General features: G+C 44.2%; 3 protein-coding genes and 1 long non-coding RNA gene across 9 annotated transcripts in view; 2 read left to right on the top strand and 2 right to left on the bottom strand.

The window, feature by feature from the left end:
• Window positions 1-27,829, bottom strand: part of LOC132469563 (uncharacterized) — a 241,675-nt gene that overhangs the window by 161,289 nt on the left and 52,557 nt on the right. The window lies entirely within an intron of this gene.
• akr1a1b (aldo-keto reductase family 1, member A1b (aldehyde reductase)) lies at window positions 7,292-13,417 on the top strand. 3 transcript variants are annotated; one of them, XM_060066725.1, is made up of 9 exons: window positions 7,292-7,448; window positions 8,494-8,589; window positions 8,673-8,792; window positions 10,093-10,262; window positions 10,582-10,777; window positions 11,683-11,882; window positions 11,992-12,064; window positions 12,183-12,269; window positions 13,069-13,417. In XM_060066725.1, exons 2-9 carry the CDS (start codon window positions 8,509-8,511, stop codon window positions 13,132-13,134), a joined length of 993 nt encoding a protein of 330 aa, XP_059922708.1. In that variant the 5' UTR covers window positions 7,292-7,448; window positions 8,494-8,508; the 3' UTR covers window positions 13,135-13,417. The 3 variants fall into 3 exon arrangements, with proteins under 3 accessions (XP_059922708.1, XP_059922706.1, XP_059922707.1); XM_060066723.1 differs by lacking the exon at window positions 7,292-7,448 and adding an exon at window positions 7,470-7,602; XM_060066724.1 differs by lacking the exon at window positions 7,292-7,448 and adding an exon at window positions 7,473-7,602 and having other exon boundaries at window positions 10,111-10,262.
• On the bottom strand, window positions 12,313-20,904 carry c12h19orf44 (chromosome 12 C19orf44 homolog). Of its 4 annotated transcripts, none has more exons than XM_060066718.1 (10): window positions 20,096-20,904; window positions 19,852-20,007; window positions 19,598-19,734; window positions 18,692-19,247; window positions 18,069-18,285; window positions 17,560-17,624; window positions 16,511-17,003; window positions 16,075-16,164; window positions 15,028-15,194; window positions 12,313-14,484 (listed from the first exon to the last, which is right to left on the bottom strand). In XM_060066718.1, the coding sequence occupies exons 1-10, from the start codon at window positions 20,234-20,236 to the stop codon at window positions 14,395-14,397; spliced, it is 2,112 nt and encodes a 703-aa protein (XP_059922701.1). In that variant the 5' UTR covers window positions 20,237-20,904; the 3' UTR covers window positions 12,313-14,394. The 4 variants fall into 4 exon arrangements, with proteins under 4 accessions (XP_059922701.1, XP_059922699.1, XP_059922698.1 ...); XM_060066716.1 differs by having other exon boundaries at window positions 17,560-17,627; XM_060066715.1 differs by having other exon boundaries at window positions 16,511-17,006; window positions 17,560-17,627; window positions 20,096-20,902.
• Window positions 21,341-27,758, top strand: calr3a (calreticulin 3a). Its single transcript, XM_060066722.1, has 9 exons — window positions 21,341-21,557; window positions 22,051-22,152; window positions 22,369-22,572; window positions 22,758-22,852; window positions 23,538-23,747; window positions 24,253-24,366; window positions 25,161-25,304; window positions 25,469-25,561; window positions 26,526-27,758. Exons 1-9 carry the CDS (start codon window positions 21,464-21,466, stop codon window positions 26,745-26,747), a joined length of 1,278 nt encoding a protein of 425 aa, XP_059922705.1. The 5' UTR covers window positions 21,341-21,463; the 3' UTR covers window positions 26,748-27,758.

Genomic DNA, 27,829 nt, shown 5'->3' on the forward strand with positions numbered 1-27,829 from the left:
CACATTCGCACACCCGTGTTTCATAATCTGAGAACATGCCCAAAAGGTGTGCATTCGTAAACCCAAATTTGAACAAATGCATCAGAAGTTGCACATTTGTGAACGCTATGTTAATTCAGCATTTTAATGAGCGAGCACAAAACCATTTTACAACTGCTCGAATCTGCTCCTGCAAGTCTCAGCTGTGGGGTTTTTTGCAGGTTGTTTTGCAACACCCCTAGGTGGTAAATGTGTAGCAAAAGTATTCGTATCCGTAGATGACAGAGCGTCCGTGAGCGGGACAAAATAGTCCCGCCCATAATTTCCTAATCCAATGAAAATCACCGGCAGAGATGCATTTCTCAAATTACACTGGTACCCACCCCGTGCCAGCCATGGAGCTATAAAGATCGCAGCATACGAGTCAGCACGGGATACGTTTATTTCTGGAGAAGTGAAGAGGGCGTCCTACTGAACGGAGATGGGTATCCTACATTATGTTAAATGAAATGACTTAGTTCAAGTGAATTCCCCCCAAAGTATTTCATTAACATGCCGCAAATGTCCTTGAATGTATTTTAATGGTCGCCATAACATAAATTCAGAAATGTTAATGCAATACTTTGGGGAGAATTCCCTTGAACTAAGTCATTTCATTTTACATAATGTAGGATACCCACCTCCGTTCAGTAGGACGCCCTCTTCACTTCTCCAGAAAGAAACGTACCCGCGCTAAGAATGCTGCGATCTTTATAGCTCCATGGCTGGCACGCGATGGGTCCCAGTCAGGGTCGGCTGGTATAAATGGGCTAACAGGGCTAAGCCCTCTTACAGTGAAAATAAAAAAAATATTATTAAAAACTTAGAACATATTATTTTAAATTTTGGTAGAACCTAAAGGAGCAACAGCACCAAAAAGTGACAGAAAAACCCAGGATATATATATCTTCGTTTTTTTCCTGTGAATGGGCTAAATGTATTCAGCCCAAGCGCAGTAGCGTAAACTTCCATTGACGTTTGATTGACAGGTGCCCTGACACGCCCCCTTCATATGCTTCCCATTTGGGCTAAATTAGTTTAGCCCAAAGGCTGACCTAGCACAGTAGCTACAGTACAGTGTCCTTCGACTAATCACAGCACAGTAGCGCAAGTGCAGTATGGCGGGCGTTAGCATGAAAATGAATGAAGTGGATTATTTACTTTCTAATCGGTTTTCTTTAATGTCTTTGGAGGAAAAATTGGAAGTGAAAAGATTGGGGACACATCAACCAAACGATGTACAGATTTACTGTCAGGAGTGCGGTCAGAATATGGCCGGTAATAGTGCATTTGTAAGCGGGTCAACTACGTTTCGTATCGAAACATTTAAAAAGCTGTCTAAATAACCCAACATGACGTGACAAGTGTGTAGAGATAGTGGCCCCTCTCCAAGCTGCATTTCAGCGACAGGCAGTAACAATAAGGTTCTCTAAGGAATCGGAAATGATCTCATTTAATGTTGCATACAACATTGCCAAAGAGGAGTTGCCATTCTCAATTTAAATCCGAAATTATTCTCATGAAGAGAAATGGATTAAACATCAACCCGACGTAGGCCTATAGCAATGAGATGGCATGTGCACAATTCATTTCAGTAGGCCTAATGGGCGACACCTTAAAGCAAAAGACAGCTGCGGACGTCGGAAACGCCACATAGGTATACATGTCCTTCATGATTGACGGCGACACAGACGTCTCTACCAAAGAGTGTGTGATCGTCTACAGCCGCATTTTGCGCAAAGGGAGACCAGTCAACATTTTAATTGTGTAATACTTTAAGCACAATTTTTTTTTTATTTTGCTTAATGGTTTAGTTCGAAATGTTCAATTTCAGCTCAGTGAAGCACTTTAAACACCTTATTTTTCTTTTTATTTATAATTGTGCTTCAAATAAAGAAATGCCTTTCTCTACACCTTAATCTTGTTTAAAAATCATTCACATTATATGAAAGTTATGAACAGAGATATAAAGGTGACATCATGGCGTCTGGAGCCCTGTGAAGTATTGATAAATGTAATGCATTCTTTAGCCCACCCACCCAAAATCACCACCAGCGGCAGCCGTCACTGTAATTTGAGAAATGCATCCCGGCCGGTGATTTTCATTGGATTAGGAAATTATGGGCGGGACTATTTTGTCCCGCTCACGGACGCTCTGTCATCTACGGATACGAATACTTTTGCTACACATTTACCACCTAGGGGTGTTGCAAAACAACCTGCAAAAAACCCCACAGCTGAGACTTGCAGGAGCAGATTCGAGCAGTTGTAAAATGGTTTTGTGCTCGCTCATTAAAATGCTGAATTAACATAGCGTTCACAGATGTGCAACTTCTGATGCATTTGTTAAAATTTGGGTTTACGAATGCACACCTTTTGGGCATGTTCTCAGATTATGAAACACGGGTGTGCGAATGTGTTTTGCACCAACTGCGCTGCAATAATTGTAGCAAAAGGATTTGTGCACCTGTAACACAGATTAGCGTACTCGTAGACCCTATTTTGTGTTTACAATGGTATAAAAAATATTTAGATATTTTTTACGACTACAAATGTACTGTTACAAATTTGTGACTTTAGAGTACACATGCAAAATAAATATATACGACTTCAAATTTACTGTGACTTTAGTGTACGCATTCAAATTCTGCTGTTACAGGTGCTAAAGACTTTTGCTACAATAATACCTTCATAAATAACAAACACTCCCTACTCGTCACCCCGTATCAGTTAGTTTGCGTGCCAAATCTAACGAGTGTCATTCCAAGTTCGTGAATCAACTAATTTGCAGTGGCTTGCATGTATCCACTTTGTCTTCTTAGCTACACGAACAGCAGATCGAGTAACTAATAGAATTTGGTATGGCCCCTCATATTTGGCCTCTAATGCTAGTCGTTGTGGTTTGTGGATCATCAGTCAACAGAGCCTGGGCAACTGAAGCATCGGCCAAACACGACCTCGTAGGGGGACAGTCCCATGTCTTTGTTGTATGTAGCTCTCATGCTGCACAAGGCGATGGGCATCGCATCCACCCATGGAGTCCCTTCTTGGTGCATCTTCGCCAATCGCTCCTTCAGTGTCCTGTTGGCTCGTTCCACCTGCCCTGACGATTGGGGGTAATACGGACAATGGAAGGACCATGTTATGTTCAGCATACGGCTCACCTCGGCGCAGACTGCTCCGGTGAAATGGGTTCCATTGTCTGAGCAGATCTGATCAGGCAGCCCGTAGTGTGGAATGAAATCCACAGTAGACGGAGGTCCAGAGGTGGCGGATCTGTAACAACCTGAGTAGGTCTTTCAACACCCGGGACATAAAACAAAAGCCTTGATCTGTCAGTATCTCTTTGACTATCCCCACCCTTCTTAATAAAAACATGAATTCCTTCGCCACCGCATTGGCTGTGGCGGCTTGGAGAGGAATAGCCTCTGGGTAGCGGGTCGGGTAGTCTACCATAACTAGAATCTAGCGGTGGTCTCGGCTAGTTCTGGGAAGGGGGCCTACAATGTCTAACCCAAGTCTATCGAACGGGACTTCCATCAGTGGCATGGGTATGAGGGGATTCTGTACTGAGGGCCTCGGGCCAGGCCAGTAAAACCTGTTCAATATTCTATCCCTAGTCTTATCCATCCCCAAATGAGCCCCCAGGAGGTGGGTGTGGGCCATATATAGTACCTTGCTCAAGTATGTCCTTGGAATGATCAATTGTTCCGTCTCCTCTCCCCCCCTCTGTACTACCCAATACAATAACCCGCCCCGTGTGCTAAAATGTGGGTACTGCCGGCCACTCACTGAGTCCAGTGATATACCCTCGTGGACTCGCACGTGTTGCCAGGCATTTCTGAGGGCGTCGTCCTCCAGCTGGGCAGTGGCGAACTGACCGCCCCTGTCCGCGCCCCCCTCAACGGCCAGGGGGATGTCGGAGAACTCGTTGAGGGATGGGCTCTCTCTCTCATCTGGCGAGGGTTTCTGCTCGGAGGCGGTCATCATGTCCGGCATCCCGGGTGGAAGGGAGTCCGTGGGCGTGTAGCTGGCGTACCGCCTCCCTCGTGGGTCTATCGGGAGACTCGTTGCCGTTGGAGTCGGACCAGGATGGCAGGGGATGGGCTGCCGTATGGGCGGGCCGGCTACGGGATGCCGGGGTCGGGGTGGCCGAAGCTCTGCCCCTAATAGTCTTTCAAAAATGGGGCAGTTCCGTCCAATTAAAAGTGGCACAGGAAGGTTCGATACCACCCCGGCCTGGACCGTGAAGGTACCCTTCGGGGTCTTTACGGTGATACGGTCCGTGGGATATGTCTCTGTTTGGCCGTGGATGCAGCCCACCTCGATATTCCGTCCAGGAGTTCCGACGGTCAGACCGGGTCGGATCAAGGTGACCACGCTCCCTGAGTCGAGGAGGGCGCGGGTGTCTTGCCGCCCCAGCCGTACGGGCAGGCTTGGGGATACGGTTCTCTCGTGAGACCACCAAGTGGTACGGAGACAAACTCCTCCTCTCCGGTCCGACGGACTGGCCGTGGGCATAGACACGTCCCCTGCTCCGGAACAATGGCGTGCAAGGTGGCCCTTCTGGCCGCAGATGTAGCACCTCCACTCCTCTCTCGGGGTCTGAGGGGCGGGGCCTCTGCAGGCCACTGTGGTCTGAGTCGGGTGGGCTGGGGCACGGAAGGGCAAGGTCTGGGAGCCCTGGGTCTCCGTCGTCCGTCCGCGTCGCTCGGTCTGTCTGTTCCTCCGCACAGCCGCTGGGTGACATGGTTGTTTTCCAGGAGTTTGACGAGGTCGTTCACCGACTCAGGTTGGTTCCCGGAGGCCCAGCGTTTGGCACCGGGGTCAGAGATCGGATGCAGCGGTCTATCACAAGCCGGTCCAGACACTTGGGTCCATCTTCTTCTACGTCTTCTATTGGGCTTCCCCGGTCAGGGAGGGTTCTAGGATGCGGCCCCACTGGTCTGCTGGCCGTTCATGAACCGCGGTCCACTCGAAGATCTCTAGGTACGCCTCAACGTCGTCGTCCGGTCCCATCTTGGTTAGCCACTTCGTGGGGGCGGCTTAAGCAGGCTCCCGACCCAGCTGCTCGGCCATCCGGATCATACATCTCCACAGGATGTCGATCTCCTCTTCCCTCGTTGTGGGTTGTTCTGCTGGCTGCATCCTGGTCCGGTTCGGTGTTAGCCAAGGGATCGCGTTGCCTGCATTCTCCACCACTGTGGTAACCCCGGTCGGCGGTGGCTGGGATTCTCGAATCAAACGCTCAAGCAGGGTTGCGGTGCAACGGTTTTATTACGTGCAGCTCACAAAAAAAAAGGGAAATCATAAAGTAACTTAGGTTTCTTCCCCCGGGGCAAAAGGGTGAGGCGTCTCCGGACCCGGTCCGCCGTTGAGGTCGCCGTAGATATCGCTCCCGGCTTCTCCCGCTCAGTCCTGTGGGGGAGCGTTCCGGCATTAATGTGATATGGTGCATTCGTCCCTTACCGTGACAGTCCCCAACTCGGATTCCTCCTCGTCTGCCGCATGCCCGGTCCTTAAGACTCCTTTCCCGTCTCCCTCCCCAAAGTCATCCTAATGCCCATGATTGCCCGGGTCTGCTTGACGAGCGATCTAGCGCAGCCGCGCTGAACGGTATGTTTCTCCCTCGGACTACCTGTGCAGGGAGAGGGCGCTGTTCAGGGTGCTGGCACGGTTCGTCCAAGCCCGACGGCGGGGGGTTGCCACACTACATAAATGGCGAAAAACCTACGAAAAATGTGTTTTCACTGCAAAGGTAGAATGAGGCTTTCAGGGGTTGAAAATAAAACAAAATTTTAACAAATGTTTATGTAAAAGGGGACATATTATGAAAACAACACTTTTCCTGGGATTTGGGGTGTTGTTTTGGGTCTCTGGTGCTCCCACACGCATACAAAATTTGAAAAAAGTCTGTACATGAATTTTGAGTGAGATAAGCATTTCTGTGAGTACCCTGCCTACAGTTACCAAATGAGCTAGTCAGTTTCGGCACCTCCTCCTACGTAGGAAGGGGGCACACTTGAATATTACCTCCCACTTCTCTTCTCTTCTCTTCCCCTTCAATCAATCAGCATAGCTACGATTTTTTTGGCAGTCCGGCCTCCGTTGAAGCCTTCCGGCCGCCGCCAGCGGCAGTCCGGCAGCTCCGGTGGTTGTACTCCGGGAGCTGAACAGCTGCCGAGGCTTGCAGCTCTGGCGCGGGGAGCTCGGCGGCAGTCCGGCAGCTCAGCTCCCGGAGTACAATCCCTTCGTCCTCCATGTCGCGGTTCATGGACTTCAGAGAGTCAAAGCCAAAGTTCCTTTCCCCCAATATCCCCCACTACGAGTCTTTACTTGTTTTGGAAGTACCGGAGACGTCAGTCGCAGTCTTTATGATTCATAATATCATCCGAGGCGCACATAGCTTTCGGCCGTGATATTAGATGTATTAGACATGTATAATATTATTATTATTTTATTATACATATATAGAACTCCAGGAGTCCGCAAACGGCAACAATCCCTTCTCCTCCATGCTGTGGTTCAATCTGATTGCTCATTGGTCAATGGGCAGCAGCTCATTCGCATTAAACCTAGAGACACCAGAAACAGCGCATTCTGAAGGGACTGAAACAGAGGGGTAGACGAGATTTTCTTTCCTAAAAGCTATTTCCAGCAAACAACTTCAAAAACATGTTTTCGGGAGCTCAAATACTATGTTAACTAGTTGGGAAAACACCATAATATGTCTCCTTTAACTACAGGATTTAAAAAATAAAGTTTGTCAATATGTTTGAACTTCTTTGCAATTCCATGGAGGCCATGAAACTGACTGTGGTGTTGTTACACATACTTACCATTAGAGTTCAGTAATGGTCCGTATTGCTGTGACTCATTCGAGAAAGAAAGTTAGTATTCGCTTTCGTATAAACTACATAAAAAGATCGAAGCTGCCTCTCGTTAAATGACATTGGTGAACTTTTTTTAATCACTTTGCCGTTAATGCAGTACAAGGCATATTTGTTTGATATCATGATGAAGTACCTGGGACGGAGAGGGTCGAGGGATACAAACTCTAAATTCATAGATTGCTTTCATTCGCTATCGGTTTCGGTGTAAAATGTAAGAGCATATATATATATATATATATATATATATATATATATATATATATATATATATATATATATATATATATATATATATATATATATATATACATATTTTAATGAAATTAAAAATGAAACAAACTCGAAGCGGAACATTAATCCCGTGTCAACGCTGTTTTCAAACCGGATGAAGCACCCGGAAAGGGAAACGTCAGCTAAATGAAATGAAGTTGTGTTTATGAACATCTGGGGGGATAAACCGCTGCATACGTTTTGTGAGCGGCAGGATCGTGAGGCATCAACCTTTGAATGTGCATATTTCTTTAAAAAAGCTAAACAGTAAGTGTTTCATTTTTATATTTTACTTCAGCAGGAAAGTTGACCGATCGTGCAGAGATTTGCATTGGTTCGCAGGCAACCGACGACCATGCAGGCTATTAGACTCAGCATGTCAAGTGTGTTTTATCGTTTATGTATGGATCGCAGAAGGCATGTAAGTTCATTCATTCATCCACTTCATAACATTAACCTGCAGCGTGGACGCGTAAATATAAACTACATTTTGTAATCGTTATCAAAGAGTTATGTTCATTTATTCACTGAGGTTATATATGACAGGAGTATGATTGGTTTAATGTATTTTTATTTGATCTCTCACATAATGTCTATGCTAATTTTGTATAACCGATATATAACCAAATTTGCTAAATAGATAAAACATAGTTCGCCTTTAGTGAGGTAAGGGTTAGGATATTCTGCTGTCATGTGATGACTCTGCTGACGGAGACAGATTTCACAATACATTCCCCATGGTTTTATTTGTATTTTAAACCTTGTTATAGTAAACCAAATAAGAATTATTTTGCAATGCTTTCCATCCACCAAAAAAAGGTTATCTCCTTCTATAGTTTTTATGAAAATCCAACATTTCCCAAGAGCATTTGATTGTGAAACATAAGCCAATATATTATATATATAATTAACCTATGACTCAGATGCACTTGTCTATATAAACGACTTAACATCCGGTATTCCCAAGGATACTTCACAGTATTTAGGTGGTTTAAAAATATGTTACATGACTTAGCTCAGGAGGTAGAGCAGTTGTCTTGTAACCGAAAGGCTGCTAGTTCGTTCCCCACCTCCTCCTAACTGAGTGTTGATCTGTGAGCAAGGCACTTAACCCTAACTGCTCCTGACAAGCTTGCTGTCACCTTGCATGGTTGACTCTGCCTACACTCTCTGGTGTGTCAATGTGTGTATTAACCGATGTAAGTCACTTTGGATAAAAGCGTCTGCTAAATGCCCTAATTGTAATCCTGACAAGTGTCTGTAAGGTTGGACGAAGGGAAATTAAGAAGTGGCACACCCATTGTCATTATAGGTATTCCAAAGAAACATGAATGACTTTGCAGTTCTCAACACGGGCCGGAAGATGCCGCTCCTAGGACTGGGAACATGGAAAAGTGAAACAGGAAAGGTATGTTTATGCACAGTAGTAAAGCAAACAATGTATACAATGAAACTGTCTTGAATGGCTATTCATTCTGTCCATTCGTCTAGGTAAAGCAAGCAGTCATTTGGGCCTTGCAGGCGGGCTATCGCCACATTGACTGCGCTGTCATCTATGGCAATGAGGTGGAGATCGGAGAAGCTCTGCAGGAGACGCTAGGCTCTGGCAAGGTGAACACTGAACCCAGTCATCTAAACCTAGACCTTCTGGTTTATAAAGGGGACATATTTTGAAAACAACACTTTCGCTGGGTGTTGTTTTTGGGTCTCTGGTGCTCCCACACAAATACAAACGTTGAAAAAAGTCTGAACATGATTTTTTGAGTGAGATATGCATTTCTGAAAGTACCCCGCCTACAGTTACCAAATGAGCGAGTCAGTTTCGGCGCCCCCTCCTACGTAGGAAGGGGGCACAGTTGAATATTACCTCCCACTTCCCTACTCCCCTCCAATCAGACCATAGCTAAGATTTTGTGGACCAGCGAACGAGCAGCTCTGGTGGGGGGAACTCGGCGGCAGCCCTGCAGCTAAGCTCTGGGAGTACAATCCCTGCCACCGAAGCTTCGGCAGCAGTCCGGAGGAGGAGACATGGAGGAGAAAAGGATTGTACTCTCGGAGCTGAGCTGCCGGATTGCCGCCGAGCTACTCCCGCCGGACTGCCGCCGAAGCTTCGTCTGGCCGCCGTCAAAGACGTCTGAAGCTTCGGCGGCAGCTCCGGCGGTATATTCCGGGAGCTGAACTGCGGTCGAAGCTTTCTGGCTGCTCCGGCGGGTTTACTCCGGGAGTTGAACTGCTGCCGAAGCTGGCAGGTCCGGTGGGGGTAGGTCTCGGCGGCAGTCCGGCAGCTCCGGCGCGGGGAGGTCGGCAGCAAGTCCGGCAGCTCAGCTCCCGGAGTACAATCCCCTTCTCCTCCATGTCGGGGTTCATGGACTTCAGAGAGTCAAGGCCTAAGTTCCCCCAATTCCTCTCAACAATGGCCAAGATATCCCCCACTACGGGTCTTTACTTGTTGTGGAGGTGCCAGAGACATCAGACGCAGTGTTTATGATTCATAATATCATCCGGGGCGCACATAGCTTTTGGCAGTGATATTAGATATAATATTATATAAATACCCATACATAATATTATGATTATATTATACGATATAGATATAGAGCTCTAGGAGTTCGCAAATGGCAACAATCCCTTCTCCTCCATGCTGTGGTTCAGTCTGACAATTCATTGGTCAATGGGCAGCAGCTCATTTGCATTAAAGCTACAGACACCAGAAACTGCACATTCTGAAAGGACTGAAACAGAGGGGAATAGTGGTAGGCGAGATATTTTTTCCTAAAAGCTATTTCCAGCAAACAGCTTAAAAAACATGTTTTCTAGAACTGAAATACTATGTTTACTTGTTGGGAAAACACTATAATATTTCTCCTTTAAAGAAAAAAAATACTATTTTCGGTTTTGACTTTGATATAAGACCATTTGCATGCGGCAGGCCCTGAGACGAGAGGACGTGTTTGTGACATCCAAGCTGTGGAACACTCGACACCACCCAGAGGATGTGGAGCCCTCACTGCTGAAGACTCTCAAGGACCTGAAGCTGGAGTACCTGGACCTCTACCTCATCCACTGGCCCTACGGCTTCCAGTAAGCACCCATCTCTGTGTATGTCAGCTAATGCAGTGGACAAATACTGCCAACCAAATTGAAGTGAAACATCCATTGATAAGGGACTGGCCTGGAAGTCCCGACACCCTAGACACAGCTAGACTCTGCTGTTTTAAGGGTCCCATAAAACGGACCCTGCATACTTATCCAATCTTTAGTAAAGTAAAACAGGAAACTGTACTGTTTATCATCCTTGAACTGCACACGAATGCAGCTGTATGACATGTACTTCATGATGAGGATGCTCAGTGCTATTGTTTTGCATGGATCCCTAGCTTCTTTCTATCTGTTCTCCAAGACGGGGAGACGCTCCGTTCCCTAGAAGCGAGGATGGCACCCTGCTGTACGACAACATTGACTATAAGCTGACCTGGGCTGCCATGGAGAAACTGGTGGAGAAGGGTCTGGTCCGCGCCATCGGCTTGTCCAACTTCAACAGCCGCCAGATAGATGACGTCCTTTCCATCGCCAACATCAAACCCACAGTCCTTCAGGTGTGTGGATGTGTGTGGCTGTGTGTGTGGGGGGGAGAGGTTAAAGGGTAATTCCGGTGTAAAATGGATTTGGACGCCATTTTGTTGTTAAGACTCGATAAATAGATTGACGAACGCAGAGATTGTGACATCCGTCAGCAACACGCAAACTCTGTGTTCGCCAATCTACTTATCGAGTCTTTAAAACAAAATGGCGTTGACGGGTGATCTACTGATGGTATTGTGTGTATAAAATGTCCTTTTTAATAAACAATCTGTACACTTACAAAGTTCTCAATGCCTCGTTTTATATTTTAAGACCCTTATTATACTGCCAAAGAAGTGTCTGCCTACTTTTAGCCTTCTAAGTGGTTTAAAATAGCGATTTAGTTTTTACCATAACCAGTGCCCCCATCGTTCCAAGGTTATAGTGTTTTGACAGAATCTGATTAAAACAGCCAACTGAAGAAAGCGTCTATATGCGATTTTTGTGCTCCAAAACGAACCTTTCAACTCGTTTCAACTCGTTCATCATACAAAACATAACCCAAATCCATTTTACACCGGAATTGCACTTTAAGTCAATTGCACTATTTTAACAGAGCTACCACAGTATGGCTTAGATAAGGTGAGTAAGTAGTATTAATTACCGGCTTGTTTCATTCGGCGTTGTTTTTGTTTTTGCCTAAATTCAATTGATTTATAACTTTATTACATCTTTAAAGCTTTGACTTTAAAAAAATTTTTTTTTTGACTTTTGTAATATATTAAAGTTGTGCAAGAAGTTTTTGAGCTCCTCCCAGTTTTTCCCAGTTGTAGTTCAGTCCAATGCGAGTTCATTTTATTTTTTAGAGCTGTTCATTTGATTTCTAATGCCATTCTGAAGTTTGTTGAGTTGTCTGCCTACTTTTACTTGTGTATGACAGGTGGAGAGCCACCCGTACCTGAACCAGGTGGAGCTTCTGGCCCACTGTCGGGAGCGAGGACTGGTGCTGACGGCCTACAGCCCCCTGGGCTCCCCGGACCGGGCGTGGAAACACCCGGACGAACCCGTGCTGCTAGAAGAGCCGGTCATAGCTGCTCTGGCCCAGAAGTACAGCAAGTCCCATGCTCAGATCATCCTGAGGTGGGCTCTCTCTCTCTCTCTCTCTCTCTCTCTCTCTCTCTCTCTCTCTCTCTCTCTCTCTCTCTCTCTCTCTCGACATTAAACTAGTGATTTTGTTTTTATCTATAAGGTGGCAAACACAGAGAGGAGTGGTGACGATCCCCAAGAGTGTGACAGAGTCTCGCATCAAAGAAAACATCGAGGTAATGCCGACCTATCATTGGAGATGAGCGCATTCAGGCAGGAAATCATCATGACCATTGTCCCAGTGGCAAACTATAAAAATGTAGTAAATCAAAATGTTTTTTCTATGTGGATCAGATATTTGACTTCAGCCTCGAAGTAGAAGAGATGAAGAGCATAACCGACCTGCACCGGGACTGGCGATACATTGTACCAACTATCACAGTAAGCAACATGGGCTCATAGACGCTGATTGTTTATTTGCATCATTTGCCTTATTTTAACTGTAATGTGTTTATGAATTTACTGCACAATCTGTTTGCAGGCGATTTAGGTTTTATTTGGACAAACAATGCATCTATCTAGAACAGGCTGATGGACACAAACAAGGCGCAAACTATCTGAACCAATGGTGTAAAATAATTGAAAAGGATGATGTTTAGGCATGCCAATATATCTTCTTCATGGACATGTCTGCAGTATTCCACAAATATACTTTCAATACTCTATAGATGTGACCTAGGGAATCCAGAGTTTGGGCAAATGGTCAGATTTAGGGTTGAAGTTCACGAATAAAACGGTTCGTTTTTGAGCTTTCAATTTGTTTAGTTACGAATAAGGCCAGCAAGCCAGAACAATCCAAAGTTTGCGGGTGTTGCGCCTCGTGCCCACTACCTCCGTCCATTGACTGATCCCCATTGACTTTGAATGGGGACGGACGCGCAATGCATTGTGGATCCGTGCGCTGAAGGCTCCGTCAAAAAGTTGAAAAATTTTCAACTTTTTCGGCAGCGACGGATCCGTCATCCGATAAGAACACGTATGCAAATTAAAGCACTGTGACACTACTCGGGCTCTGACGACCCTGGAAACCTCCCCCATCCGTCAGCCACGCCTTCCCAGTCCTTTGACCGACGGTGCAGTGGGCACGAGGCGTCAGAATTGTAACAATTAGTTAAGTAGCTTTTCTTTAATAGTGTGTGGGTGTGTGTGTGTGTGACTATTGTGTTTTGTCGTCTTCTAGGTGGATGGAAAGAGTGTGCCCCGGGATGCAAAGCACCCCCACTACCCTTTCAACGATCCCTACTGAACACACTCATCACCCCGCCAACCGCTTCTGTGCCTTGGAAACCAGACCATGGAACTGCAATCCCATCATGCAACACTTTCTATCTAATCAATTAGCTGCGCCGCCACCACCACTACAAGTTAACCACATTTGGGATTTAACTAGGCATTTTTTAAAAGCTGTCTTATCTGAGTAGTGTCTTATGCATTGCACTTATAATCACTTGAAAGTACTCAGTAAAGTGTGTATGTCTTATGATTGTCGACATGTTATTTTGTAATAAAGTTTTTTGTTACCTCCCTCAGGAATGTCTTGTTATTGGACATGTTGCACAGTAATAAGGTCTAAATAAGGCAATGTGATGTTTAGGTGTAATCAACTCCTTGAATGGAATGAATATTATTCTACATAGCAGATAGATATGTAGAAATTGAACAAGAAATTCAATGAAACTTCAACACAGTATATTGTAAACATTAGATGGCACAATATCAGAATTGTATTTTAATAGCATTCCTGGTGAAAAACATTGTACATCCATTTCAACATTATAAGTTACATGATTTCAATAATCACTCTCAAACAATGTAATTTGATTTATATACACTTTGTCACGTTAATTTTAGCGCTTGATGTAAAAAAAAATCTCCTGGTGATATGCAATGCATCCCAGGTGCTACATTATATAAACAATTTGATAATCAGACCTAAAAATGTCCAGTCTCATTAGAATACTTATTACTCTAGAAAAAAGGCTTTATATCACCCAACTAATAACCATCACATGATTTGATAGAATTGTATCATACTTTCATTCTTGTTTTGTGTGCGTATGTCAAAACAGGAGCAGTACATGGCATAATCACATTGAATGTGGAAGTTTAATTACGCAATTAATTCAATATAGATAAAAATGATAATGAGCACCGTGTGAGGTAGGACATTGGGTTGAATGATCATGAAAAATGATTTATAATATGGCTGAAGATTTTAATAAATTATTTATTTTTTAAAGTCTCACATCGCCCCCTAGTAGACGTCAGTGGTAGCAGCAAACTTTTTCATTGATGGAGCGTGGGTGAAATGTTGGTGAGATACTGAGATAGTATCAATAATGATAATGAACGCCGTGTGACGCATGACATTTGGTAAAAATAATCTTTTGATATGGCTGAAGATTTTAATACATTATTATTCTTTTAAGGATGTTCTCGCCATCCCCTATCAGACATCAGCTAGCTGTAAACATTTTCTATTGATGATGTGTTGGGGTGATTTTGGTCAGATATAGTGATAGTCTCTCATCTCCTGCAGTACCTCCTCCAATGCTTGCTCCACAGTCAATTTGGGTGGCCTGTGCTTGCGGATGAACTATATTTGGAGAAAGAATGGTTGTTGTTAAAATATTCTGTTCTCTGCTTTTTTCACTGGTTGTTTGGTGCAAAACAATCACACCTTTTTTTCAAAGGCTCTTTGTCATGGACATGGACATGCACAACAATGTTTATCAATTAAAAAAAGTATTGGTGGGTATATTTTCCTAGCTCAATGCAGTGCCTTCTCAGAAACTCATTAAGAGGCAGAAGCATTAGTGTCACATCAGCCCTATTGTCTGTGGAATTTAAAAAAATCCTGTCAAACAAGTCACACCCATAATCCTCAATCATCACTGCGTTTGTTCAATCAACCACCAGCAACATCATTCCTCTAAGCCTTGAGAGCTGAGAATACACAAAGACCTATGAACATGTGAATTACATGTGAAAAGTTGGGTATTTGAAATATTACATAACATTTCATTTCTTTGATTTGCAGAGTTCCTTGTGTGCTTAGTTCAGTTAGCTGAAATTGACGATTTGACGTTGCAGCTTTTCAGCCAAATGTATTTAAATGAACAATATGAGCTGGGCATACTTGTTTGGTGTCTTCCAGAGTTGTGTAGGTGTAATCTGCCGGACCCAGGCCCTGCACCACACTGTTGTGGAGATGTCTGCTGGCTTGGGCAAACTGTCGGGTCATGGCTAGCTGCTGCCTTAGCATGTTGTTGAGGGCAAACACTGCCGGGCTGTAGGAGGTTAAAGCTGGAGGACACACACACACACACACACACACACACACACACACACACACACACACACACACACACACACACACACACACACACACACACACACACACACACACACACACACACACACACACACACACACACCCCTTTTAAACACGCTTTTAGGAATGGCTTGAATATAACCAGTTAAACCTGTCAAGTGGCTTACTCTCTGAAACTATTAACTGTAATACTTACCGTAAACCAAGGCAACATTCTGACACCCAAAGACAACATAGAGTATCAAATCATCCTTTGTTTTAATGATACGAAACGTTTAAACAACTTCTTAATGGCCTTGAGAAAAAAGCTTTAAACTATTCATTACATGTTTCCTGTATGTCAAACCTCACAGGCAAACACCTTTCTAGAGAGACAAGTGTGAAGTCAAAAATCCTATTTCCACATAATATGCAATGATCGTTGTTCTACAGTACCCAGTACTAAGGTACGCATGGATAACCCACAATGCATTTCAGCATGGGGAGGAAAATCGTATCCTTTGTTAAAGCATTTACATATATAGTACACACCAGCTTTTTTTTCATATCATTATTGCAATCATATATATCACAATATATATCATATATTTATATAAATATAATTTTTCAGGTCAAGTAAAAGGAGGACACAGACTTTCTGTGAACAATGGAATTCAACACATCAACATGCATCAACAGACCTCCCGTCTGCTTTGGGTCAAACTGTGGAACGAAACCTTTGTTTCTGACAGGTTTGCCTAGGTTCCTTTGTCTACAGCAGCTTGCGTCCTTTTCTGTTTCACCAGGCCTTGAGGAGGAAGCCACTTGTGATTGACAAACATTGGGGGTGGGTTACTGTAGTCCTCAACTCACCCTCAAGGGCCTCTGCACCGACTGTATGACTGGCCACGGGGGTTGGGTCCACGGAACCCATGCCTACCGCAGGGCCCAGAACAGCCATACCTGGAGGACAGGAAGTCAGAGCAACACAGGATGGTAGAGGGAAAGAGGCAGTAGCTGTATCATGACAGGAACATACTGGACCACAATGATTATCTAACATACAGCGTTTACGCATTTAGAAGTACTGCAACAAATAATACTTTTGTTGTACGTTTGACCATAGAGGCATCATGTGTATAGGCGTCTATTTTCTTACACTTGCTGTTTAGTTCCTCTAATGTGGTGCTACGTTTCACCTAGCAGGGTGGCAGATGATGGGGTGGTTGTGCAGTGTGATAGGTTAGCCTAGCAGAGTGCTAGGTTGCAATAGTAGGGTCTACTTTAGCATGTAGGGGAGTATGGTTACCTGCGGACCAGTCGTAGGACAGCGGGTCGGGTCGTGTTTGCGTGGCTGCTTCTCTCCCAGGCCGCCCCTGGACGGTGGAGCGTCTGGAGCTGGGCGTCAAGGTGCGAGACGAGGACTGCGCGGAGCAGCCAGAGGTGTAGCTGCTCGCCACACTCGGACTGCGGTCGGAGAAACTACTGGCGTAGGGGTCGTCGTAGGGGTCGTCGCCTCCCTCCCGACGCGAGCCGTCTCCGTCACCCGAGATCTCAGAGAGGTCATCTCCTTTCTGCGTCTTTTTCTTCCTCTTCGCCTCGTCTTCGGGACTTGCCCCAAGGTGCTCTGAGATCTCGCTGGGGCTTTGGTCGTGCTCCGTCCTAATGCTTAGGCTCTCGAAGTCACTGTGGTAGTCTGCCCCAGTTACCTCTTCCTCTCCCGGCTGCTCTTCTTTACCCTCCGGTGGTTGTGTTGTCCACGTACGGTCCTCTGCTTTGTGCTGCTTGGATGGTCGATGGTCCTTCTGGTCGGGAAGGAGAGAGTGAGAGGCGAATTGCGTGAATTAGAGTGGCATTAAACAACATTGTTGTTAGGTTTTGACTTAAAGGCACCCAGTGCAACTTTATGTAAACATTCAATGAAAAATAAACATTCAATTTCTAGTCTTTTTTACTCGTAGTAAGTTTCAATAACTCCATACCATTACATATCGACATTCAAGGAGCAAAGATGAGACGTCGTTGTGTGGTGAGAACTGATAGAAAATCGTAAACAACAACAATCGCCGGTGGGAAAAAAGCCATTTTTCCATTGACTGGAAGCCTGCTTTATTTATTGTAGGTTACAAAAAATAAAGAAAATGGCGGCATTGTTGTTGTTATCGATTTTGTATCAGTTCTCACCACAACGACGTCTCATCTTTGCTGCTTAAATGACGGTATGTAATGGTATGGAGTTATTGAAACTTACTACGTGTAAAAAAGACTAGAAATTGAATGTTTATTTTTAAGCCTCGAAAGTTGCACTGGGTGCCTTTAAAGATGAATAACACCGGTATTTGTATTGATCATCCTTACCTGCTTTGTTTCCACAGTAAAATCAGGTACAAAGTCATCCAAAGACATGATGTTGAACTTGAAATCTACTGGGAGAAGAAGGATCATAGAGTTTGACAAAAAACCAATGCAAGACCTCATAATAGGTCTCTCAAAATATACAGTATATTATATATTATAATTAATATAATGGATACAAACGCATGCAAAACATTAAAAAGGCTTTTACCTGGTTCTCCTACTAGAACGGATGCATACGGTAAAGATTTATTGAATTAATTAATAATTAAAAAACAGTTTTTGTATCTTGTGTTGTATCATAAATCATACATTTATCATATATTCTAACTAGCTACTACTACCAACTACGGTACTATAATTATCTTTATGTATGACACCTTACTTATAAAGCTGTTGCGTGTGATGCTTATGAAAGATGTGCCAGACAAATCCTTTGTCTCAACAGATAAGGCACCGCTATGTCAATATTGTGTCGGCATCGCCTGTGTTGACACTTTATTTCCCCTCACCCTCTGAGGAGATGCTGCTGCTCCTGCCACTGTGTGGCCCCTCCTCTTCAGTCGAACCCCCGGGCCCCGGGGGGAAGAGCTCCTCCAGGGAGTGCACCTCCCCACGCCCCCACGATGACGGGGTGGACAGGGAGCGCTGCAGGGGGCTATGTGCAGAAGACAAGGAGGCCCCCCCCAGGGGAGAAAGGGGAGCGGGGTCAGGCTTCTCCCTAGAATCCTGAAGGAAGGAGGACAATGCAAACATTGTTATTGGAAAGGGTTTAGGTGTGTCATTGCCAGACCAATTCCCAAATGTGTATTCTAGTTAATTTTCGATCAACATTGACGGGCCCAGACCAAAATGCCTCCGGAGTCAATTGCATAGACCTACAACCATCAGAATAATAAAACGTCTGACACCTTACTGACAGCCATCTTGATTGTTTATGCAAATACATCAACGGCGCACCCACTGGCCGCTCCTCTGTACATTATCGTGAAATACCCGCCCAATATCAGATAAGCGGTGTGCCAGAGGCATACAGATATCAATTGTATGCCTTGATTGTTCAAACTCAATTTGTTAGATTCTGGTCACAAAAGTTTGACAAGCAGAATTCATGTAAACTTCTCCATCTAACTACCTTTGCCACCGTCTTCATTGGTAATCTCCTATGTCTGTCCTCCATCGAGTCTAGCGAGTCCCCCAACAGTTTCCTCATACTCTCCTCATCACTGTCCAGGCTAACTCCGCGGCCATCTCCTGCCGCCGGCTCAGCCTTCACCACGCTGGGCTTCACAGCACTGCCACTTCTGTACTTGCCAACCGACAAGCCGGCGTCAGCAGCAGCAGGGATTTCAACATTGACTTTAGCCCCTTGGGAATAGTTGAGATTGGTGCCGGCCGTAGCAAGCACTGACGTCTTCTTTAGGAAGCGCTTCCCGGGACTTCCAGGGTCGTTGCTCGACAACTGGGGCGACAGGGGGGCAGAGGGGAGCTCCGGCGGCGAGTGTCCATGGGGGGGAGAGGGGCCTGGGTTGGGGGCTGTTGGAGGTACGGTGTGATTGGGGTTCCCCTCCATGGCACGCCCCTGGGTTGTGCTCTGCTGGGCTTGCTGGCGGGCCCGGATGCGCTCCTCAATGGTGGCCAACCTGCTCAGGGCGGCGCTCTGGGAGCCCTGCTGGGAAGAAGCCACAAACCTAGAAGCAGGAGATAATAGGCACAGACTTGCATCAAGTCCTTTATCGGGGTTAAGGTGTCACCGGTCCAAATGAGTGTAAATCTGATGAGAGCAGGATGGCAAAAATTACAAAAAGGTTCAGGAAAAACTCCCCATGCTCTGCATTAGCTCTGGTTGCAATATATGCTGGACAGGCAGACATACAATGCAGACATAATATAGATACGTTTGCAACAAGATGCCCCTGTTGATGTCCCCTCTATTAAATCAGCATTGTTCAAATATTGTGAAATGATACCATTCAAGTTATAATCGTATGTACCTCTGTGTTATGATCATGTGATTGGATCATGTGTCGTATTACGTTACCCGCGTTCTGGGGGATGCTGAGTTTGATTTTTTCTAAATTGAGGGGACTGGGTGCTAGCCATGGCCTTTGGTATAGCTTTCTTCAGAAACCTTTGCCCTCCTCCTCCTTCACCCAGTGAGGTTGAAGCTCTGAAATCCTAGAAATTTTAAACATACAGATGCACAGTTATTTCCTAAGTTTCATTTCCTTAGTTTATAACCAAATGGATAAAATCACGGAACAACAATGGCAGTTTGATCGTTTTATTCAGTACCTGAGGTGAAAGCACTTCTCTGCCCTGCTTATTTGTATTGGTTTTCTCCCCATGCTCTGTGACTGAGCTGACAGAGGACAGGTCACTCAGGTCCAGTGATAAGATGTGTGTATTCGAGGGAAAGCGGCTCTTTTGGACTGACCCTCCTCCAGGACCCTGAGAAAAAGAAATCCCCCGTAAACGCAGTCTCTGTACAAGTTATCTTCGCAATAAATAACAAAAACAGTAAAAACCAAATGCTCACTGTATGTCCATATGCCTGAGCTTCAGGTCCATGAGGTTGGAACCGATTCGTTAGCTCGGTGGCGTTTGCATCGTTTCTCTTCGCAGAGAGCAGCGCCTGGGCTCGGACCAACGCTGAATTTCGACCGTCACGGTTCCACATTATTGTAACGAGCAAAATCACTCTATGTACATATATCAATGAGCATACTTATTAGCAAATATTGGCTCTAATACTAGTAAGAAATACTGGGGTCTCGAATCATCCGGTGAAATAGCAAAAAACATTTTAGTGTTGGCAATGTGAAATGGGATTTGAACGCAAATCGTAAATAAAAATGGAGCCAAACAATGGATCAAAACATTAGTGACTATAAAAGAATACTGATGTTATTATTAGACGTCCATAGTTTCCATGGCGAGAAAATGTGTGCTGTTGTTTACAAATGACCATCATTACGACGCGTCTACGGAAAGCGGGGAGGACATACAGTTTTCGCGGACCTCGTCGTATGCGATATACGTATACCCGTTAAAAAGGGAGTTTCAATCAATAACAATAAGAACAAACAATAACCTAAACAACAATAGTAACAACAACAACAGCCAAACCATAATCAAGGCAACAGCAATCGGCAAGCTTATAAGTGACGAACAAAGAGTGTGATGCAAAAAAATTTGCACATCGGTCACTGCATGGTACTTTGCTTTCTTGCAAATGCTATTTGAAAGGTTTTCTCAGCCTACGTGATAAGGTATTGTGAAGGCAATTGTCTTCTTACTTTAACTCATACCCACTTAGTTCACTGTGCACATGACCTATCATAATATACTTAATGCAAATTGATGTTGTGGGAAAGAATCTGTATGTTTGCATGTCATAAAATGCATGGCTATCTAGAACGCTTATTCAAGTTCCTGCCTCTGATTATGAGTTTTGATTTGAATAACGGGATGGTTTTTGTTTTGTCCCTTTCTACATTGTATGTTGTAAAAATAAATATATTTCAACGCTAGTTTGGGTTTAAAAGCTTATTGTTTTCATGAGGTGACATGAGGTACATCGTAGATAATGATATACATCAAAAACAGCAGCGTCTGTATAAACTTGTGAAGTTGTGGCTGGTACGGGGTATGGGAGCTACGACGGGAACAGGAGGGGGGTGAAGTCCTGCGATTTTCCGAGAGGCCCTCGATGTAATCCGAGTACTTCCGAAAAATAACTCGTGGTCTCATTTCATTGGCGAAGCTCTAGTCCAATCACCTGCGGCCATCTGTGCAGGAATAGATAGTAAAGCCTTTCTTGTGCTGCGTTTCCTTGAAGGTGTATTGCTTTATTAAGACCGGAGCTGCTCGATTTACCTGTCATTCGTTGGAGAAGATTCAAACCATGAAGCTCGCCGTCGCAGCAGTCGTCCTTCTGGCATCGTTAGCCATCACTGTCGAGGCTACTGTGCACTTCAAGGAACAGTTTCTGGACGGAGGTACAGTACCAATTCATTATGTAGTGGGTTGAATGTTTTTAAAGTGCACACAACTAAAACATTTGACGATTTTCCTTTTCAATTTGATAGAAGAAACATGATAAACATGTTTGATAAGTTGATCACACCTTACGGAACTAAGCTAACACATTGAAGGGCGTATAGAGTAGCCTACGTGTAGACCTGTGGTTCGAGAATAGGTCATTTAACGTTATTACAAAATATGAGTGAATGCAAACTGTCACAAATGTATTCAACTGTAATGTAACTTATACACTTCCGTGTGTCGTTGTTCAAGCAACATTACACAATTATAACCTGATGTTAACTCATTACCTTCTATGCCTTCACTTTTGGTTTCAGTTACAAGTCAAAGGCTCTGGCAGGAGTTTAGTGTCCTTAGAAGATGTAACCCACTTAACTACTATTACAAGACCATGTCGAAGAACAGTAAACATGTCGTTATTAAATGGGGCGGAATGTTACGTTTCAGATGCCTGGAAGAGCCGGTGGGTTGAGTCCAAGCAAAAGTCGGATTATGGTGTGTGGAAGCTGACTGCTGGCAAGTTTTTTGGCGATGCCGAGGCAGATAAAGGTAATTTGCATATTGCATTTACAAGTGTCCTTCTGTTGAGCAGCACACTGACTCCAAGAAAGACAACACCATTGGGTGCAGCAGGGGTGAAACCCTTTTGAATGGTTGATAACCACATGCAAATGAATAAAGATGCAACCAGAAAGTGGTTGTTTATACATGTACTATGAATGTCGGTAAGAATAAAACAAAACGCTTTACTACTTTTGTGTTAAGGTGTCCAGACGAGCCAGGACGCTCGTTTCTATGCAGTGTCCAGCCGCTTCGAGCCGTTTAGCAATGAGGGCAAGCCCCTGGTGGTCCAGTTCACGGTGAAGCATGAGCAAAAGATAGACTGTGGGGGTGGCTACGTCAAGATTTTCCCCGCTGACCTAGACCAGACCAACATGCATGGAGACTCTCAGTATTACATCATGTTCGGTGAGTGTGGGTGTGCGGGTACGCTTTTGACGCTCTGTGCATATTTGTGTGCTTTGAGTCAGGTTCCTGTTTGAGAAAGAAGGGACTTTGAAACATTGATCTTTCTTGTGCATGTTTTCTTTTCCTTTTACACTCACAATTTATTTGAATCATTTTAACTGGTTTGTGTGTTGCTCTTCTTGCAGGACCTGACATCTGTGGGTACAGCACAAAGAAGGTGCATGTGATCTTCAACTACAAAGGAAAGAACCACCTCATTAAGAAGGACATCAAATGCAAGGTATCTATTTTAATTGTTGTTTATTTTGTTAAAGGGGATGCCTCATGAAACTATCAATTTCTTCAAGAAACATTTCGAAAGTTGGTCTCCAAAAACATCAATACCATGCATAGAATAGAATATTCTCATCCATTATTGATTTATTACACATTATTGAACTTGAGACAACAAATGGAACCCTCTCTTCACACCTTTTCACCCATTTATTAAAGTGATAGACAACAGAATGTACTATTTTTGTCCATCAAATCTCAAGTAGAATCACTCCATATATTTCCTCCTATTCAAGCAGCTTGAATGGGTGGAGTCTATTTACCCTCTTGGCTACATACCCAAGCGGGTGACCAACTACCGTCAACTCAAAAGGCTGTGACAGTTTGAGGAAGTACCAACTGCACAAAACTGCAAGGAGGGGGGCGGGGATTCAGACCACGCCCATTATAGTCTTTCCAAGAAAGAGTGTGTAGGCTAACGTTGAGATGTCTATTAACACTCTTTTCTAAATTTTTCTTGACAAGATAAATGGAAGGTGTGCAGTGGATTCATCCCTCTGTGATATTCAGATTCTTATTTTGGGTTTTTAGTTCAATCCCACTAAATATCTTGTTTTCTCGACTCCTCTCTCTCTGTCTCTGTCTCTCTCTCTCACCTGTCTCTCTTGCCCTCTCTCTCTCCATCCATCCAGGATGACGAGCTCACTCACCTGTACACGTTGATCCTGAACCCGGACCAGACGTACGAAGTGAAGATCGACAACGAGAAGGTGGAGTCCGGCAGCATGGAGGAGGACTGGGACATGCTGCCCGCCAAGAAGATCAAGGACCCAGAGGCCAAGAAACCAGAGAACTGGGATGACCGTGAGAAGATGGACGACCCCACCGACGCCAAGCCCGAGGTAGGAAGACACGCGGCACTCACTCACGGGTTGTATGGGAGTACAGGAAATAGTAGTATAATAATAATAGTAGTAAAATTAGGCCTAAAAAGAGATCAACATTTTAAAACGACAATAAACTCCCAAAAACTATACTGAAGTATATGCACAATATAAGTCGTAATATTATACAGTACAGACAACAGATTTAATTTTATTGAAAATATATGCTTTTACTATGAATCCTACATTATTGTACATAAGTATCTAAAGTGTCTAATTGATGTAAGTTTCAAGTAGGCCAAAGGGCTGCATTAGTATATAATTTTAGTGTCTAATATCTATTATTAAATGTTATATGAAATCAGTCACGCTAGTCATAAGTAGAATGTTATAGTTCACCAATTCTTGGGGTTGACCGAGCCTCTTTGAACCAATTCAGGAGAAAAACAGAATAACCTATGCCAGAAGTATGAGGCCATAATGGGATTGGTGCATCAGGGTTCACTGTATCAATATGTTGCAGGACTGGGAGAAGCCTGAGACTATCCCCGACCCTGATGCGACCAAGCCCAGCGACTGGGACGAGGATATGGATGGAGAGTGGGAGCCGGCCATGATCGCCAACCCAGAGTACCAGGTACACCCGTCTGCCCCAGTTGTATGGGAAGTGACTTAATCAACTTGTGACGGTTGCCACGTAAAGATTTATTTTTCGAATAAAAAAGTAAACTGAGGCTGCTCTACAACTGTAGTCCATCAAATATGAATTATTAGTTGGAGTAAGGTAGGGAGCAAGGTGTTTCAAAATAAAATGCTCCCCAGATCCTGCTATATTTTTAGAATAAGTAAGCCGATTTCCTCTGGGGTGGAAAAGGGAGGACCTTGACTTTCCACCTCCTGTCAAAATAAATCTTAGGGCAATCAGGGATAGTGTTTCAGAGTCTAAGGTGTAGCTAAGTAATACTAGATGATAACAAAAGTCCCCCCTCCCCCACACCCACACTTGAGCCAGTTTGTATCTTTTATTTTCCAAATGATGGTCGTCAGCGGTTACCATGCTTGCACCTGCCTCCTGTTTCCTGTCCAGTTGCTTAGTTACTGGCATAAGGAAGTTTGGTGGAGGGTGTCAATTTGTGCAAGTTATGTTGTCATCGTAGACATGGGTCCACATTTGCAGGGGCTTGATATGCTGTTCGCTGCAACCCGCTGTGTTTCACTTTCCCCCTTGATTCATGTTCTTGTTTTTAAGAGGTGCTTCATCATTCTGCTTAGCACTATAAAAAAAAGCAATGCAGAGATTTCTCAAATACATTCCCAGCAGGTGTAATTGAAAGAATGGGTTAGTTGAAACACACAGAAAAAAAAATTGTGGGGCTATAGAGCTGCAGCCCACTTCCAGTATTAACTGTAGTGTTCCTCTTTTTCCCCAAGGGCGAGTGGCAACCCAAGCAGATCGACAACCCCGACTTCAAGGGATCCTGGGTTCACCCAGAGATCGACAACCCAGAGTACTCTGCTGACGACACCATGTACAAGTTTGACAGCATTTCCGTTTTGGGCCTTGACTTGTGGCAGGTAAAGATGCTCCTGAAACCATCCGGATCTGTGTGGAATAGCCATTGTTATTCGATCACAATCCCAATTTATCAAGTTATTATTAAGTGTTGTCTACCAATGGTAATTTGTTTCCAAGGCAAGTCATGTACCTTAAAAATATTATTGTATTCATTTTTGAATAGGTAAAATCTGGCACCATCTTCGACAACTTCCTGATTGCCGATGACGTCAAAGAAGCCGAGGAGTTTGGGGAAGAAACCTGGGGCAAAACTAAGGTAGCCCAGCTTGATAATACTGATGCTAAGTGGCTTTTACAGATGAAGTTCCCTCATTTAATTTGCATTCGGATCCAGGGATGCAGCAAGCCACTAGACCACAGAGCTGTCCGTTCTCCCCCCTCGACACAGCCAATCTTTCTAGAAACCGCTCAAGGGCCAACCAATTGGCCTAGCAAACGGGTTAGGGTCTCTTTTGCAATGAGTGTCACAAGAGTGTCTGGAAATCGAGGCCACGTGACACGTTGCATGGAATGCGTGTTTGGTCCTTAAGTGACGGTTAGCAGCGTAATGCTTTCACTTGAGATACACTTAAACCCTCTTTGACCGCCGAAAGCTATTATTTTATTTCCTTGGACATTCATTTGCCCAAACAGCCAATCAATTTGCATGGAGCACTCATATTACCACACGCCATCGAAGAGCTCACTCAAAATGTATTCTACACATGCCACAGTTTTTGCATAAAACTGGCTGTGACATTTCCTGCCATTGAATGAAGTGCCGCTTAGAATACTGATGTACATAGTACAGCAGGGTTGGTTATGTAGTGACTTGCTGTGGCCAAATAGGCTGCATGGCTATAAAGATACATTTGAAATATTGTGCATAGATATTTTGGTTGAAGGTGAACATGATCGACTTTAAGGGCTAAACAATGACTGTTTCACTGGGCCCAGTAGAACTCTTGAAGCTTCATGGTTGCCAAGCCCTCAAAGACACCCTTCAAGATTCCACAATAGAGTACAAACACTTTGAAGTCAAGGGGCCAGGAAAGAAGGAAGCATTGGGCCAGAAACATTTTTAACTTGTCATGCAACGCTGCTCCTGTCCCATGAATGGTTTTGACTAGAGAAGACGATGTTCCTGTGTTTAAAAAATTTGGAAGCTCCTCAAAAGGACCACAACACGCGCTGTTGTGAGTTTCCATTTCCTTACAGTGGCTTATTTTCTCCCCCAACAGGAACCAGAGAAGAAGATGAGGGATGATCTGGAGGAGGCGGACAGGAAGTCGAGGGAAGAGGAGGAGAAGAACAAGAAGGATACCGATGGTGCCAATGAGGAAGACGAGAACGAAGATGACGAGGAGGAAGGGGATGAGGAGCAGGGAGACGACGAAGGGGAGGAACCCACAGAAGAGGAGGAGGAGGAAGAGGAGGAAGCCGCGAAGAAGGACGAGTTGTAGAGGTGGACAGTTTGTCAACATGGGAGGGACTGCTGGGCATCTCCTCCCAGCAGGGAAACAACAACGCCAACATCAACAAAATGGCAGAACCTCATGGACACTGGCAGCAGCCTTAGCCTCACAGTGGTAGCAGTTGAGGAGTTAAATAGTTTTATTTTTTAATTTGACTTCATTTTTTTCACTGAGGTTGAAAAAAAAGTTTTTCACAATTCGTTGTCTGCCCTTGAGGATTTTTGTTTATAAAGTTTAAGATGGCTTTACTTGAAGCCATTTAGGTTGGTTTACTGTGTCAGCTCCATGCCCTTTTTCATAATGCTGGTTGATTTAGGTGTTGTTTTCGTAAATGGCCCTATCGACTTAAGTAAACGGGAGTGTGTAAGATGAACTAAACAGATTTTATTAATATTATTTGCATTCAATGAGCCTTTTTCGCCCAATGTATTGACCTTCCTTTGGTCAACTCAAGTCATGACAACCTGACCAACAGATGAAGATATAGTACTAAAGTAAATGGGGAAATGACCTCATCAAAGATTTTCACACGGTCTTTCGCTTGATACTTTGATTTTGTTTACCTTATCATCACCTACTCAACGGAATGCCTTTACGTATTGTACTTTATTTGTTTTAAACCACTGTCAACAGCTGTATGTTATTCCCTTCAAACCTTAATTGAAATTATATCAATCCACTCATCAATCAACTCAGCATTGCTCATAATGTTCACTTTTTGGGGAAATATAGCGTTATTCATACATATAGTCGTAGTTTTCTGCAACTTGACATTGATGTAAAGCACAGACAATTGTAATTGGTGCATTCATAAATTATTTTTTAATTCATGGTTTTGTGTGTGTGTGCGTGTGTGTGCGTGTGCGTGTGTGTGTGCCGAGGGACTGTAGTGGGCAATCTGTGATTCACGTCTCTTCTTTTATGGATCTTTACGCAAAATGCCAACTGTCTCTTAATTCGGTTTCAGTCAATAAAATAACGCCTTTCTCGATTCTGTGACATCTGCTGTCTTTGCATGTTTCCAAATTTCCAATAGGCTTAAATAGATCCTCAGGATGGGTTCACAGTGA

The sequence above is a fragment of the Gadus macrocephalus genome, chromosome 12 (genome assembly GCF_031168955.1).
Source record: "Gadus macrocephalus chromosome 12, ASM3116895v1".
NCBI classification, from domain to species: Eukaryota; Metazoa; Chordata; class Actinopteri; order Gadiformes; family Gadidae; genus Gadus; species Gadus macrocephalus.

What these genes read in the sequence shown, in the direction of transcription:
- c12h19orf44 (XM_060066715.1), bottom strand. Translation starts at nt 20,236, where the DNA reads ATGTGGAACCGTGACGGTCGAAATTCAGCGTTGGTCCGAGCCCAGGCG. An exon ending in GAGAAGTGCTTTCACCTCAG is followed by an intron (nt 19,735 to 19,851) that starts GTACTGAATAAA and finishes TAAAATTTCTAG; the next exon opens with GATTTCAGAGCTTCAACCTC. An exon ending in CTCTGGAAGACACCAAACAA is followed by an intron (nt 14,485 to 15,027) that starts GTATGCCCAGCT and finishes CTCCAAATATAG; the next exon opens with TTCATCCGCAAGCACAGGCC.
- calr3a (XM_060066722.1), top strand. Translation starts at nt 21,464, where the DNA reads ATGAAGCTCGCCGTCGCAGCAGTCGTCCTTCTGGCATCGTTAGCCATC. An exon ending in CCACCGACGCCAAGCCCGAG is followed by an intron (nt 23,748 to 24,252) that starts GTAGGAAGACAC and finishes AATATGTTGCAG; the next exon opens with GACTGGGAGAAGCCTGAGAC. An exon ending in TGGGCCTTGACTTGTGGCAG is followed by an intron (nt 25,305 to 25,468) that starts GTAAAGATGCTC and finishes ATTTTTGAATAG; the next exon opens with GTAAAATCTGGCACCATCTT.
- akr1a1b (XM_060066723.1), top strand. Translation starts at nt 7,537, where the DNA reads ATGCAGGCTATTAGACTCAGCATGTCAAGTGTGTTTTATCGTTTATGT. An exon ending in CATGCTCAGATCATCCTGAG is followed by an intron (nt 11,883 to 11,991) that starts GTGGGCTCTCTC and finishes TTTATCTATAAG; the next exon opens with GTGGCAAACACAGAGAGGAG. An exon ending in ACATTGTACCAACTATCACA is followed by an intron (nt 12,270 to 13,068) that starts GTAAGCAACATG and finishes GTCGTCTTCTAG; the next exon opens with GTGGATGGAAAGAGTGTGCC.